This window comes from Terrapene carolina, unplaced genomic scaffold (genome assembly GCF_002925995.2).
Source record: "Terrapene carolina triunguis isolate 2854851 unplaced genomic scaffold, T_m_triunguis-2.0 Scaffold139, whole genome shotgun sequence".
NCBI classification, from domain to species: Eukaryota; Metazoa; Chordata; order Testudines; family Emydidae; genus Terrapene; species Terrapene triunguis.
This window is the reverse complement of record NW_020664490.1, coordinates 6,958,541-6,974,754: the sequence shown is the minus strand read 5'-3', so window position 1 is coordinate 6,974,754 and position 16,214 is coordinate 6,958,541. Positions and strand designations below refer to the sequence as shown.

At 40.8% G+C, this 16,214-nt stretch overlaps 1 protein-coding gene across 1 annotated transcript in view; it reads right to left on the bottom strand.

Moving 5' to 3' along the window:
- The window catches only part of LOC112124964 (beta-1,3-glucosyltransferase-like), a 129,965-nt gene that overhangs the window by 14,373 nt on the left and 99,378 nt on the right, over nt 1–16,214 (bottom strand). Inside the window, exons 6-7 of the mRNA XM_029911958.1 lie at nt 12,532–12,663; nt 7,495–7,564 (exon numbers count right to left, since the gene is read on the bottom strand). Of these exons, the coding sequence (XP_029767818.1) occupies nt 7,495–7,564; nt 12,532–12,663 (202 nt within the window). The remainder of the gene's footprint in view (nt 1–7,494; nt 7,565–12,531; nt 12,664–16,214) is intronic.

The window sequence follows — 16,214 nt, the reverse complement described above, 5'->3', positions numbered from 1 at the left end:
TGAAAATTTGTAAAACTGAGTTCTCTCAAAACAGAGTTATTAACCAGGAATGTAAATAAAGAAATAAAAGAGATAACCTAATCGCGTCTTCCTAGACATTCCCTGATCTACTTACATATCTGGGGTTTCAAATGAGTAGTTTTTCTAGGTATGATACAGATGATTTTTCATACCTGGCCCAAAGCTTCTTACAGCATCGCTGCTCTGTCCCCCTCTCTCTGGGAGAACAACACAGACAGGCAAAAGGGGAGTCTTGTTTCAATTTTAAAAAGTTCTAGCCTTCCCACTGGCTCTTTTGGCCAGGTGCCCACTCAATTCCTTTTACCTATGCATAGCAGCGAGACTTTTTAACCCTTTACAGGTAAAGCAAGTAGAGAACAGCTACTAAGAGGGATTTTATAGCTAACTGTCTGGCTGGGTGTCCATAAAAGGGAGCTACCTCCCCTCCCCTTCATTTATCATAAATGTTCAAAACAAAGATAAGAAATTGTTGCAAATCTCTGTCCTGATTATGTGCAGGGTTTGTGTAAAGAGTGTGAAATGTGTGTTTTACAAAATATGCCCCATCTACCAGGTACAGACCATTATAGGCATCACTTTGACTTTGAACACACGTCAAAGAAGATAGATAAGAAAGATGTATTAGATTTAAAGTAATGCAAAGAAATTGTGAAATCCTCTGTTTATTGAAAACATCCCAGAGGCGTTAGGTGCCTAACTTTGAGACAGCTGACCAGCTGCATTGTGGTGTCCCGGATTGCTTGACAGCATATTGGCCTTCCTTTCTGTATTACGCTGTTTGTTTTGTCTTTTACTCATAAATTGATTAAACCTATGTTATTTGACATCTCGTGTTATAATCTAAATCAAACCCATAACAGTTGGATGCCTGGTAGCTGATATATTCAGTGGCATGGTAATGAAAATGCTGCCTCTAAATAAGGCATCATGATCCTAACACTTATGCTGGTCTTTTCAGTACTACAGTAGTTAGAAGAGGCAGCTTTATAGTTCTGTGAAAGACAAGCCACAAGTGGTTGGGTGAGTTTTACATAAAAATAAAATTTCTCATAAAATATGAGTGTATTTTCATTCATACTGTATGAAGGATGTAATCCAACACCCTTGTACAAGATGTTTAAATAAATGCTGACCAGGCATATTCTTTACATCTGTGTTAGATTTTGTTTATAATGCTGTGGTAACAATTATTATAGCGGTGCGGGAGTGCCACTATAGTTAAGTTTGCATCATGACATCTATTTAAAGGTATACCTTTCTAACTCCTCTAAAATTGACATGCTTAGTCAGATTTTCTTTAAAATTTGGTGTGCCTCAGGAGGGTACAGGGTAGGGTTAATCATCTGGAGTCATTTGAGCCAGGGTTTCCAGAGATATAAGCCCTGACAAAATTAACATTTAAAAAAAATTGTAGATGTTTGGGGTTTTTTTGCCCAGAGCTAGAGATCAACTGATTAATGTGATGTGGATCAAATGGTCCAGGTCTGTTTAGTTTTATCCAAGATAGTGCATGACACCCACTACATCTTTGGTGGGACTCAAGTTGAGAGCAGTATTTTAGGAAATTGTACATTTTAACACTGCTCATGTGACAATACAGTAAAACGGCCTGAGGGTTTCCATTCCTGCCATTTGAATGCTCAGAAGTTCAACTCTTGTAAGTGCTTTAAAATATGAATGGTTAATCAGATTGCTTTGTAATTTGGTGAGCCTCATGTGGGTGCAGGGCAGCATTAGTGATCCAAATTTGGGATCATTTGACCAAGGAATTCCTGAGTTACAACTTCTTCCCCCCAAAAAACCCCCACATGGTTTCCTTCTGCTGGTACTGTTAAACTAAGAGGTATTAATGACTGGATGAATAAACAGTCCCCTGGCTGGCTGTGAATTCATCCTTCAGTGAATGCATCTATTCTAACCTATGACAAAGAGGAATTTTGAACTGAATGGGGGAAGGTTTCTACAATTTGTGAGTAATGGGTGGCAATTTTATTTTGGGAGGAATGTAATCCAAATAATTTTTGGGAAAAAAATAGACATGTGAATGTTTCCTGGAAGGGGAGGGATAGTAGAAGGTGGGGGAATGGGGAAAATAGGAGTAGAGGGGTTTGGGGCTTCAGTTTGGGAAAGCAAGAGGTTTGGCATACCCCAGCTCTGCCAGTGTACCTCAACCCCCCTGTGCGCCTCCAGCTCTGCCAATGCACCCCAAGCCCCTGCAGCCTCAACAGTGCCAGTACACCCCAAGTCCCTTACTCCAACCTTTCTGCACCCCACACTTCTGCCAGTACAAGAAAACTATTAATAATTGTTGGAAGAACATTAATTGTAAAACTGGATGGTTCATGGCTGACCAGAAAATGTGAACTGTGTGGCATAGAAATATTACAATATGACAGCTCAGTGGATTCTTCATAAAGAAAGATCGTACTTGATTTGGATGTTTGCTTTCCTGTACTATGCACTATTCACATAAGTAGTTACAAGAGTCATTTATTCTTGCCTGAATAATAATCAATTTAAGGATTAAGGTGAACAAAAAGATAACTGTTGTTTAAGAATGGTGAGAACTGGTGAACAAAACTTTAAGATCTGTAGAAGATATGATTCCACGGCAGTAACATTCTGCTCTAGAAGATACTGTTTTAAAAAATATTTTGGAGCACTTCTTTAAATGTGTTTTTATTTTTTTGCAAATTGCAGCAAACCCCCAAAAGTAAATATACGCAAAATATTATGTCAATACAATATTAAGGTTGAGATTTGAATTGCACTGAACACAGGAAGTTCCCATCACCTTAAGTCTGCCTCCTTGTACATAACATATTTCAAAGCGACTTTCACTACTTGATCACTCCACATTGCATAATGTTGCATTATATCGCAATGAAAACAAAGGAAATGTACTTTATTCTAACTATAAATGCACATCTTTACCAAAAGTTCTTAAGCAGATTTGTAATATTGCCCTTTGGATGATATCTATGGCAACTCAACTGTGTGCTCCTGGTTTATATTTGAATTGCACCTCTTTCTAAAACCTTGGATGCACATTTTATTCTTTTAATGTGATCATAAAAGGCATACATGCAAGAGGGAGAGTTAAAGTTGTGGTAAATTCTTAATTTTAAATGCCCTCACTTACATGTAATTAAATTTGCAGCCTTAATGTTGCATTAATGTAGCTTTTGGCATATAATAAAAAAATGACTTACTGGGAAAAAGGAGCTTTCTGAAGCTGGCATCCATTAATCTTTCACATTCTTGGGCGACATTATCCTTCATTGTGGAACACTGGAAGCTGTGAGGAAAGTTCAAGAATTTTCCTCCGTCTTCAACATGTGTTCCTTGAAGGATGTTTATACCGTGCATTCATGTCCTCCAGCCTTTAAAGCCTTCGATTCCTTTTTTTTTAGCTCTAATATAGTAGCTTTTTTTTTTTTAAATCATCAGTGAGGTGGGAAAGTAAACATGGATGCAGTTCTTCAGTCAACTCCATTTACAGTATATGATAGTCGATTTCCTTTTGCCAAAAGGTATATGTTACAGATAACCAATCTCTAGGAGACCAGAAGCATGCCTTGATTAAGTAGAACACAAAGTCTTAAAAAATAAACTAAATAAAATAGATTTTATTCTGAAAAAATAGGGCATAAAGCCTTGATACATAAGTAAGAGCAGAGCATGGCTAAGTTGAACAGTGTCTTCTTGCACAGAGACCAAATCATGGCTGAGATTTCAAGTGACACAACATTTGATTTTATCCTTAGCCATCATTTGTAATCACCACCAAAACCACTAGTAATAAATATACTATTTTTAAAATTTATGAATAAAACAAGTGTAATAGTTTCACCCTAGATGCTCGTGGGATCCTTGTCCACATAAGAAAACAATTATACTATTCAGAATGTTTAGGAATCTCTTCTCACGAGAGCATCCAGGACTAGAACAGAATGAGTGGTAGATAGGTAACAGAGAGGGAACGCTGTCATCCACTGGTTAAAGCACTGGACTTGGAAGTCAGGAGATACGGGTTTTACTCCCTGGTTTCCCTATTGCTAAGGGTTATGTCTACACTAAAGCATTGAAGGCTTGCCACATGTTGTTTCTCAGGCCCCTCTACCATCCATACTCAAAGCCGTTAAACACACGTCTAGGCATGTGTTGAACCTCTGCTGGCATCCTCAGCTAGGAAGTATGTTGAAAAGCCCACATTGAGCTGTGAGTCACACCACTACCCACTCACTTTGGACGGTGGAGGTAGCAACTGCACAGGTACCGGGGCTTCTGTTTCGATAGACCACCAATGTCATTCCTACAATTTCATGTACTTTTATCTTCTGTGTCCCTTTACTTAATCACTTCCTATTCACCCCTTATCCACCAGAAGCTACCTGCCATTTATATACCCTTGCTCAGCGTTTAATGCAGCCTGGTCCAGTTTCTATGCAGCTCAACCCAGCTCTGCCGAACAGCAAAATGCCCACCCACCCAGTGTGCTGCTAGCCTGCCAGAGGAGCAAACCAGAGGTTTTAGTTAACTTCTGGTGTGAGTAAAGACAATCTCAAAGCAGGTGGTGGAGCTGGCATGCACCAGACTGGCGTGCAATGCAGGGAGTGCATCAAGTACTGAAAACCCTCTACCACAAGACTAAGAATGGCGATGGCAAGTCTGACAACTGCCCCTCCACAAGCCCCTTCTACAAGGAGTTTGACTGGGTCCTTACTACCACCCTTAGCAGAGAAGCCACTGTCCTCCACAACCTATTTCTGAACATGCATGGTCTTGTGATGAGACTGGAAGACAGTGGGGATGGCACCAGAGAAGACCATGGTGGAGCAGGGATTAGAGTCCCAAGAACAGACTGTGGAGCTGGAAACCCAGCCATATCACCCTAAACTATTAAAATAATTTGTGCTCAAATGGTAAATATTGAATAATGGTGCTCCCTTCACCACTTCTGTCGTTTCTTCATATAATATGAATTGCACTTCACAGTTCCCTCTTATTCAACCCCCCATTATGGTCTTCTCAAAGAATAATTCACCATGCATAACTTTTGTGCCCCTGTCTTAATTCCTGGGAGGTCAACCTCATACAGTAAGAAAAGAAGAGAAAGACTAACTGGGAGAAAATCTAGTATCTAAAATTTAAACTCTTCTTTTTAATAAATATACTGTTTTACTATAGAATACATGCCTACAGTAACAATTACTATAGTCACATAATGTTTTCTGATAGAATAACAAATTAGCAACATCAATAAACTTTACCTAACACACAAGGTGTGAGGCACACAGACTTGCATTAAAAAACCTGAACCCCAAAATTGTGATTTTAGGAGCAAAAGACTTTTTTACTCTGACTGAGTTGAAGTCCAATCTTTCACACAGATTGTGTGTGTCAACAAGATACTATTCGAAAGTTGAGAGGCTGAGAACCAAAATATAAAGGTTAAGTTATAAGAATGTCTGTAAACAGAAACCATCCCCCTCATGGCTGAGTAAATGTATGATTGGTGTATTCCTATGATTTTATTTCCAACTTTTTAAAAATTATTTTTGAGTCAGGGCTTTTTAGGATAGTCGAATAATGCCTGTAGACTGACCTTTGACCTCAAATGTTTCAAAATACACCTAAACTTGCTGACCAAGTCACTGAGTATATTTTGGATCTATGGACTTTCCTGAACTTGAAATTACTAGAATGGGGAGGCACTTTGTTTGCATAAAGGTGACCTAACCTGCCCCTACTAGGTAATGCCAATGGCCTCAGAACAGGAGAGAAGCTCCTGAGAGGAGTTCCAAAGCGGGGGCGGGGGGGGGGGAAGAGGAGGGAACAGGGGGGGGGGGGAGGGCAGGACCAGCCAAACCACCAGCTTCAAAAACTGAACATTAGGAAGACGACCTGCTACTGGCTTCTGGCTTGTTTGCCTGCAATGGCTGCTAGCATCTGGCTACAGAATGCCTAAATAAGAGGCTTGTGCTTCCTCCATTGTCCCAGCAAGGCCACCAATGGGTAGGAGTCCAGCAACATGCAACATTTAAGATTCAGCATCTTCAAGCAAGTAACCTCTAGGCAGCCAGCAAATGTGTCAACATTAAACATCAAAGCCAGTAGGACCAATGGCTAATCTTTTCAACCATGTACCAGATTCTTGAGGCTGAATGAAACCACAAGAATTGTGACAACCATCCTGCATAAGTATCCGTCTTTTTGGTTTTGTTTTCTTTTCTCATATTTTTTATTACCAGAAGGATGTATCTACCATAGAATTCTTGCACTTGTTTTTAACTCCAGCAGATGGCTGGTAGCGCATGTAAGTGTACAGAAGTGTGTGGATAGAACCCATAGAACCTATTTAAAAACAACCCCTACAGAGCTGTTCCTCAAATACCTGAGACAGCCCTCGGTTAAACAACTTTGTCGTCTAAAAGATCTCACATACATATATTTCATGGGTTAGGAGTTGTATGTTTAATCCTGACAAATCATGTTATTTACACCTAAATTTGTCACTCACATATTAAATTAAATAGCTGTGTCATCCTGAATTGTACTGGACTGTTTCATGCAACCCTATGTTGGGGGTAGAAAATACTGGCTATTACCTAACAACTAATAATTTAGGCAGGCTACCTTAATTAGCTTCAACCTGAAAGTGGTTTGATCCTCCCTGTATTAGCTATTTGGCTGGAACCTAAATAGATCATCTAGTAATGAGCTTGATAAAACCCTGTTATTTGGGGGGGTGGGGGGCAGATAGCTAACCAAGATTGCTGCTTCCCAAGTTATTATATAGAGTTTATTTGGAATCGTTGGTTTATTTGAATGAAGTTTTTTTATAAGACACTCTTGTATAGAAACAAAATATATTTTTACTTAATCTGAAGCCATTAATATGAAAGGAAGAAGGTAGTTTGGATAAGAATGCAAGATAATTCATGTTAGGTAATTTTTTCCAAGTAGTTATTATTTTTCACAGAATGATGATAATTTTAACCTAAATATAGTAACATGAAGTAGAAACAGTTTGGATAAGAATGCAACACTATGTAATTCTTTCCTCAGCAAATAGTTAAGTTTCCATATAGCCACAATAATTTATAATGATGGCATTCTAAATGTTCCCTGAATACCAACAGTGTGAAGGCTCCCTGACATTCAGGGAGAAATAAGAGAGTACAGTGCATTTGTTTGGGCCACTTGGGATTGAAGGAATACTTTTAAACTTGGCATTTTTAAGTCATGAAAAAGTTGAGCGGATTATAAATGGGTTAAGGTGGGTCAATTTGGAGGATCTTGTTAAATTCTGAAAACTGGAACTATTCAGCTTTTATATTTCTCTGGAGATTTCACAAACATTTAGTTATAAGAACTACAAACAATTATCCTACTATGTTAGCTTGTTCATTAACTATTAAGTTAATTTCATTAACATACAGCTTCAGTCTTGAAAAATTGAGAACTTACTTCTGTCTCTGTGAAATTTTCGGCATGTTTTTACAGCAACAAAGATATCCTCTTTCTTCACTGGATCTCCCTATAAGGAAATGGAAAAATGAATGTTGTAATTGCAGGCACTGCTTTTAACTTTACATTGTGTACACATGTATGTTTTGGAAATAAAACAGAAAATACCTTTGCATTGTATAGTGTATGAAGCAGCATAGTGTACAGTGCTAAGTAGTACAGTTCAAAATACATTTTCTATCTGTCAAGATATGGCACCAGTATTTTCAAATGACTGAAATAACATTGTCCAATGATTGTTTTCAAATGTAGTATTATAGTTGGAGCCAGAAATACAAATCATTAAGAAAGAAAATGAATAGAAGGACTTCATGTACTAACACTGATACAAAGATGACCAAACAAGTGACATTTTAACAAAATAATTGTTGTAATAAAGGATGCAGAAACTGCAGGATGTTGGGAAGCAGAAATTTGAAAAGGATTACATATCAGAAAAAACTGTTTTGGTGTAAGCAATATTCATAAAGTTATGCTGCATTCATTGACACAGAGACAATAATTAACACATTTTTATAGTTATTGGTGTGCAAAGCACTTTAAAGCACACCGTCTCCAAGAATTTAAAATCTAAATTAGACAAGCACTGACAAAGAACAGTACAAGAAAAGCCATAAAAATATTGCTTTCGTACATTTTTTTCTTTGTTATGATATTTTGTTTTAGGTGCTTTGGAATTTTTCACTATTTGTATTTGTTTTTAAATGATCACATGCCAGAGGGAAAGAAGAAATCACTGAAGTGGAGATTTGTGGTGAAAAGCTATCTGAAAGTAATGAGTTCTGAGGTGGAAGTCAAGATTTTATCTCACCAGCCATTAAATAATATGGTAGTACGATCGTTTTCTTTTCCACGGAGTATTTTAATTTAAAAATGCCTTACTAATACTACTTTGTAATTGTACAGCACCTTTGTACTGAGAGAATCCAAGTGCTTTATATAGAAAATTGATTACTATTGACTCTATTTTCCAGACAGTGAAACTAAGGGACAGAGAGGTTAAAGGACTTGCCCAAAGTCTCACAGTGAGTCAAGAGAGGTGCTGGGTAAAGTAAGACTGGTCTTCAGACTCCTGTTGTTCTGCTCAAACAGACAGGGTGAGAACATCACCCAGCTCCAGCCCCTTTATATTGGTAGAAGGGCCAGAGCAATGTAAAGGATCCCTAAATGCACTGGATATGCTTGGGAGAGGATTCTTCCAACACACGAACTGTGGAAGATAGACATAAAGCTGCCTTGCAAGGACTACTACAAAAGTATTGGCATAGGGGGCATGCTAGGCTGGGGAGCATTGAGGGCTGCAGCCTATAGGACAGCTATAGGAAGCTGCCATTACATAGACAGGCCTTAGGACTCTGGAGGTCACAAAGATGGTTTAATGCCACATTAGGCCCCCCCTTACCATGGGATGCAAGCTCTGTGCAATCTTCCCAGAGTAGGACAGTCCTCAAGGACCACATTTTATCACAGGGGTAGGCAAACTTTTTGGGCCGAGGGCCACATCTGGGTGGGGAAATTGTATGCAGGGCCGGGACAGGGGGTTGGGGTGCGGGGTGTAGGAGGGGGTGCGGTGTGCAGAAAGGGGCTCAGGACTAGGGATTGGGGCAGAGAAGGGGTGCGGGGTGTATGAGGGGGCTCGGGGAAGGGGGTTGGGGTGCAGGAGGGGGCTCAGGGCAGGGGTGCAGGAGGGGTGCGGACTGCAGGAGGGGGCTCAGGGCAGGGGGTTGGGGTGCACAGGGGTGCAGGGAGCAGCAGGGAGCTCAGGGCAGGGGGTTGGGGTGCAGGAGAGGTGCGGGGTGTATGAGGGGGCTCAGGGCAGGGAGTTGGGGTGCAGGAGGGGTGTGGCAGGGGGCTCAGGGCAGGTGTGCAGGAGGGGTGCGAGATGCAAGCAGGGGGCTTAGGGCAGGGAGTTGGGGGACAGGGTGCAGGAGGGGTTTGGGCTCCGGCCTGGCACCATTTATCTAAAGCGGCTCCGGGGTGGCAGCGGTGCGCACCGGGGCCAGGGCAGGCTCCCTGCCTGCCTGCCCTGTCCCCGGCCCTGCGCTGCTCCAGGAAGCGCTGCGGCCCCTGGAGAAGGTGGGGGAGAGGTGGAAGGCTCCACGTGCACTGCCCTTGCTGCGCCTCCAGGTACTTCCCCCGAAGATCCCATTGGCCGTGGTTCCCCGTTGCTGGCCAATGGGAGCTGCGGGGGGTGGGGCCTGGAGGCAAGGGCAACGCAAGGAGCCCTCTGCTCCCTCGCCCCCCCCCGCCTGAGGGCTGCAGGGACATGGTGCCGGCCGCTTCTGAGAGCAGCGCGGGGCCCACAGCGCCATGGGGGGCAATCCCGCAGGCCGGATTCAAAGCCCGGGCAGGCCATAGTTTGCCCACCCCTGGTTTATCACCTCTGAACTGCCATAGAGATTATTGTTGAGATGCAAAGCACTGCTTCCCTCAAGCACTCCCAAACTAAGAAATGATAAACTTGATGTGACAGCCCCCGCCCCCAGGTGCAACCTGGAACTGGGGTACTACTGAGCCTCTGACATACCAACCTGGGCCCCCTCTCACACTGTGAGAGCTGTGACAAGCTGCAGATCGCTCCCGGTCCTCCACTCACACAAACCTTTACACAGGCAGGGACACACCCAGCTGCAGTTACATAGAGGCTTCTCCCCCAACTCCACAGCCTAGGACCTCAGAGCTGTACTGTGTTGTCCTGGTCAAAAGCCTGACCTGTAAGTTTATTTCCCAGTCCACCCCTGCCTCAATGTGGACAGGACAATGCACCAGTTTTTGTTCCTGAGCATATTCCCTAAACACTTCTAGCAAAACACACTGTTTTAGATAAAAAAGATAAAACAAATTTATTAACTGCAGAAAGATAGATTTTAATTGATTATACGTAGAGAGCGTACAGATCAAAGCAGATTACCTAAGAAATAAACAGAAATGCAATCTAGGCCTTATAAATTAGATAGGATTTGAATCAAGCGGTGTCTCACCCTGCTAGCTAGTACAAGCAAGTTACAGCTTTTGTATACACAGGCTGGAATTCTCTCCCACCTGGGCCCCTCTTCCCCAGGTCCCCAGTCTTTGTTCCTAAGGTGTTTCCAGGTGTTGTGCTGTAAAGGGAGTGAGGCCAAGTGATGTCACTTCCCCCTTTTATATCTTCTTCCAGCTTGCTGGAAAGATCTTTTGCTCTGACATGAGTCAAACAGTCTCCCTTGGCTATGTGCTATCTCTGAGAGGTTTCCATTGTACACAGTTCCTGGGGTAATCCTTGTGAGTGCATTCTCCTCCATGGGCCACCAATGCTGTTTGGCCTTTTATTTGTTGTATGTGAAAGGCTGCTTGTGGGTGTTCCCAACCTCACAACATGTTTCAGTGGCACATATATAGCAAAACTTCATAACTTCATATACAATGATAGCACATACAACTTAATGTTCAGATTAAGACTTTTAAAATGATACCTTACAAGGCATACTTTGTACAAAACATATAATTATATCACCATGGTGAATATGGGGTGCAGAGTATCACTTTGGGGCAGAGAGTGTCACACTTGGTTTTCTTTCACAGCAGTTTCTTCTAGCTCTATCATCTTTTGCTATACATGCTAAATGCTTGACAAAAAGCTTACAATCTAACCAGATGACTAACAAATTAAGAATGGGGGAAGGGATAGATCAGGGAAGTTTATGTGTGTGTCTTCTTAGCTCCCAGATTTTTTTTTTTTTCTAGGTTTGCTATTATCCGCTTATCTCACATTTCTTGTGGGGAACACAAGGGTTTGTAATCCTACCTTAGTGCACTACATTCAAATTAATACCCCCACTACCTAATTCTTATATAATGATCTTCATCCGTAGATCTCAAAGTGCTTTACAAAGGATGTAAGTATCGTTATTCCCATTTACAGACAGGGAAACAGTGGCACAGCAAGTGAAGTGACTTGCCCAAGGCCACTCTGCAGGCCAGTAGCAGAGCTGAGAATACAACCCAGGACTCCTCAGAACATGGTGCACTGCTCTAGCCACTGACCCACACTGATAGTTCTAAGGATTCTAAAAAGAAAACTGAAAACATATCACTTACCATGGCAGAACACCAATAAGTTATAATAAACTATTCAACATAGTTAAATGGGCTAGGTAAAAGGAGTAGAATTACACCTCTACTCCGATATAATGTGACCCGATATAACATGAATTTGGATATAACACGGTAAAGCAGTGCTCCGGGGGGGCGGGGCTGCGCACTCCAGCGGATCAAAGCAAGTTCGATATAATGCGGTTTCACCTATAACACGGTAAGATTTTTTGGCTCCCAAGGACAGTGTTATATCAGGGATATAACAGCATTGACATCACTTTACATTTAAAGAAAAAAGGTCACAAGGCCACAGAATTAAATAGTGCATGCAATACTTTAATCAAATAGCTTCTAGATAAATAAAAATGAGGACAGGTAATAATCTTACTAGGTCTTGTGTTTTCAATTCCTATTGAAGGGTACATGATATGGAACTATCTAGTTAACAGAGAGGAAGAACAATTCAGTGGTTAGAGCGTTAGTGTGGGATCTGGAAGACCGGGGTCTAACAGACTTCCTGTGTGATGTTGGGCAAGTCACTTAACATCTCTCTGCCTCACTTTTCCATTCATAAAATGGGTAAAATAGCACTTCCCCTGCTCACAGGGATGTTGTGAGGCAAAATACATTAAAGATTGTGAAGTGCTCAGATACTCTGGTAATGGGGGAACATGAGTGCCTTAGATAGATCAATCATGTCTATCAGGAAATACAATGTGTAATAGAGGTCTGAGTGTGTAAGAGACAGTAGGAGAATGGTACTCCAAATGTTATATTTTCCCCCCTTAATTTGGTAAAAATATTTTCTCCAGGTCCCTGAGATTTTTTGTAAGTAAAGTTTTAGCCTTTGTAATAACAATGCTCTCTCTAGCAGGTAAGTATAATTTAAAATATTATACTTACGCAAACTGGTAGGAAGTTACTGAACATTGTGGCACAGTGAACAGCCTTATATGAGTTCAAGTCATCCGTACAGAACTCAGGCACTGGAGTAAGATGTGGTCCATTGCCTTTCTGCCAAATATATAATGCAATCTATCAAAATATACAACATAAGTAGTAATGAGTAGTGGAATTAAACAACAATTTTCATAATATACCCAGAAATCATTGTTATAAAGCAAATTAATAAAACATTACAGAAGAAACAGAGAAATAAAGAGGATTCTGTAGAGACTGTGTATATGAATTAACTCATTTATTTAACTTTGCATTTTGATTTTAAAATCAAAGCACAATTTTCACTTAAAAATATTCTCTGCCATAACTTGAAATTTTTGAAAATAGCTCCAGGCACTCCAAATTGCCAAAACAAGTGTAAATATATAAGAAAAAAAAGCCAGGGTACAGGAGAAAGGAAGGGGACTGAATACATTTATCTGCACCTACTCTTAAATATAAGATACACTTTATTTTTTGTGTTGTTCTTTGCAATTAATTTTGGTGATATGGAATGCTTAATTCTGTTTGTTTTAATGTCAACAATAAATAGATTTTAAAAAGACCTGTTCTCTGATGATAATTTAAAATACTCAAAAATGAACACTAAACAACCATGGAAGTACTGAAAGATCCTTTTGTCTATTGTAAACTGAAAGATTACCAGAATGCTAGCAAACGTCGTTAAAGAAAGAAAAAGTAACACGAGGACAAAGTCTGAAGTAAAGACAAAGGTTCATCTTGTCTCCACCTATCTTGAATTAATTATACTCCATGTTGTAAATTATTATATGTGGAGCTGTTAGCACCACCTCTAGTTAAGGTTACTTGACATTTCCCATTTTAAGTCCCTGTTTTCAGTTGCTGTTAACTTCAACTAACTGAGATGAAATTTTCTATGCTGGATGTCTGCATCAGGCTGATTCCTTCCCTCCCTCCTTTTTGAAAATTTCAGCTAAAATGTTTCAGAGAACAAAAGGAGGGGGAAATATGTTCTGTTATAATTTAAAAAATTCTTTCCAATTCTTTCTTTGCTCACATGCTCACAATATAACTGATTGTCATATGTGGGGTCAGGAAGGAATTTCCCCCGAGATCCGATTAACAGTGACCTTGTAGGGTTTTCACCTTTCTCTGCAGCATGTGGGTGCCTGTCACTTGTCAGGATTATCTGGGTCTCTCTCACTTACTCATTTCCCTGCCATTACAGGGGCCTCGGGTACTGTGCCCCTCAGTCCCTCTTATTCTCTGCCTGTGGCACATAGTCTCCTGTAGGCTGTAATACTTTGGTCTAGTTTCAGTTGTTGTCAGTTGTGAGGGTGATGTTGGTGTCCTGAAATACACAGGAGGTCAGACTAAATCAGGGGTCTCAAAGTCCCACGGGCCATCTGCGGTCCAAGAACCTCCCCACTGCAGCCTGTGGAGGAGAGACGCATGCAGCCATGCTGCTGGCAATGTCTGCTGCAGGCGCCGCCCCCCTATTGGCTGGGGGAGAGGGATAGAGATACCATCACTAGTTGCTGGGCAGAGTCAGGCATGGAGGCAGCATCATTAGTTGCCAGGCAGAGTCAGCCATGGAAGTAGCATCACTTTTTTCCACAATGAATATAAACAAGTCAAAATACCAAACACAACTATCTGATGCACACCTTGCTGCAATCCTGAAGGTTTCAACTGCTCAGTCACTGAGGCCAAACATCAACAAACTGACAGAACTGAAGCGTTGCCAGGTGTGTGGTAAACACTAAAAACTCTCTGGCAGGCAAATAATTGTATAAAGTTGTATGACAGTTTTATTATTTCTGAGAAATTTGAAACAAAAAATACAATATAAATGTTTTCTTTTCTGAACACCATCTTCAGTGACATTATTGGCCTGCTGGGAGGATTTGAGGACTGGCACTAGCCCAAGGTAAATTGAGTTTGAGACCCCTGGACTAGATGATCTGATGATCCCTTCTGGCCTTAAACTCTGACTCTGAACTACTTCATTGAGAAGCTCCAACAACTCCATGTTTTGAAGCAGGGACTTGATTTTGGCAGGAGGGTTGCTCTGATGTCTTTGGCCATCCCCATGAAAAGTATCACAAATTTGGCCAAGTTATAAAACCTAAAAAACAAACAAAAACAACAACAACAAAAAACCCACAACAACCCTCAGTTTGCATATATTCAGTGGAGACTTTTGACAGCTAAATTCTCCTAATATACTATCTGCACTGAATAATGCTCTATCCTGGGAATGCAGGGGGATAGCAGAATTTTCCCTGCAAATACTCCTCCTGACATCTGGGGGGGTTGCAAGCAGCAAGTCACTTAAACCAACATATTCATTGCTGGTCACTAAAAGTGTGTTCTTCAGATTTGTAGAATTGGTGAGCACTCAACTCCAACTGAAGTTGGCTGGAAGCTTGCTTTGAACATATGAAGTGCTATAAAAAGGCTAAGTACACTGAAAAATAAGGACCTAGGTTTCTCAAGTTGGGCTCCAAAAATTAGTGAGCACTTGGACCTTAATCTCACTGTGCCTCAGTTCCCCAGATGTAAAATTGGGATAATAATTCTAATGGGGACAATATCACCTAATCTCACAGAAATGTTGTGAAAACAAACTCTTTAACGTTTGTGACACACTCAGATATTATGGTGAGAGCGCCACAGAAACACCCAGGAGAAAATCAATAATTTTGTATTCAGCACAGCATAGGCTAAGTGTGCATTAAATAAAGCGTGGGGCTCCACTGAATGTGGAGGATAAAACAGAGTTCTAAGAGTCACACTGAAAATGAAAGGTATTTTATGGAATGCCATTCTAAAATGTGTGCTTAATGACAAAAAAAAGTCATATATTTGTAAGACAGACTGTGTTCCATCTGGAAAGCCACAGCAGAGTAGTGAATGTAGACAATATTAGGAAAAAGACTAATGAATGGGCAGCAGCTAGACCTAATAGACACAAAGGTGAAATAAAAGCACTTAAGGCAAATGATGTCACTTGGATTCTATCTTACTGAAGGTACATGAGCATAATACAATTCCTTTCCCCCTCAACAACGATAAAGCAAAATAGAAGAACGTGGTAATCACTCTTCTGTCACATCTCCCTTATATCTCCAGCTTTTCCAGTCTTCACTGAAATCTAAATGTATTGGGATTAAGGAATGAGGGGATTCATGAGGGCAGGATTGTAAACTAAGATCATATATTTATATGATCTTCATAATTTAGACTCTATAATACCAATATTAAAGATATTAGATTGTATCCTTTGATTTATTGGCAGCCAGTGTAATTTATGGAGGATGTGTGTAACCACCCCTTTAACTTCTATTTGAAGAAGCAAGCGAGCGTTTGCCATTTCAATTGTTACAGCCTTGGGGTCAATTACTGTGTGTTACAGTAACCTAGTGTGTCTGTGGCAAAGCAGGATGGCCCCAGGAAGGTCTGCATCAAAGAGAAGTAGAGGGACTTTCTGGATAAACCAGAAATGGTGGTAATGACTCTTGACCACCATCCAAATATAAACTTCCTTTCTCAGAAAACAGTGATGGATTTCCATTCCCCCCCCACCACCACCTCCTACACACACTTCCACAAGTTCCCAAATCTATTTGACTAGCATTAGCTGTACTGCCTGAATAATACAC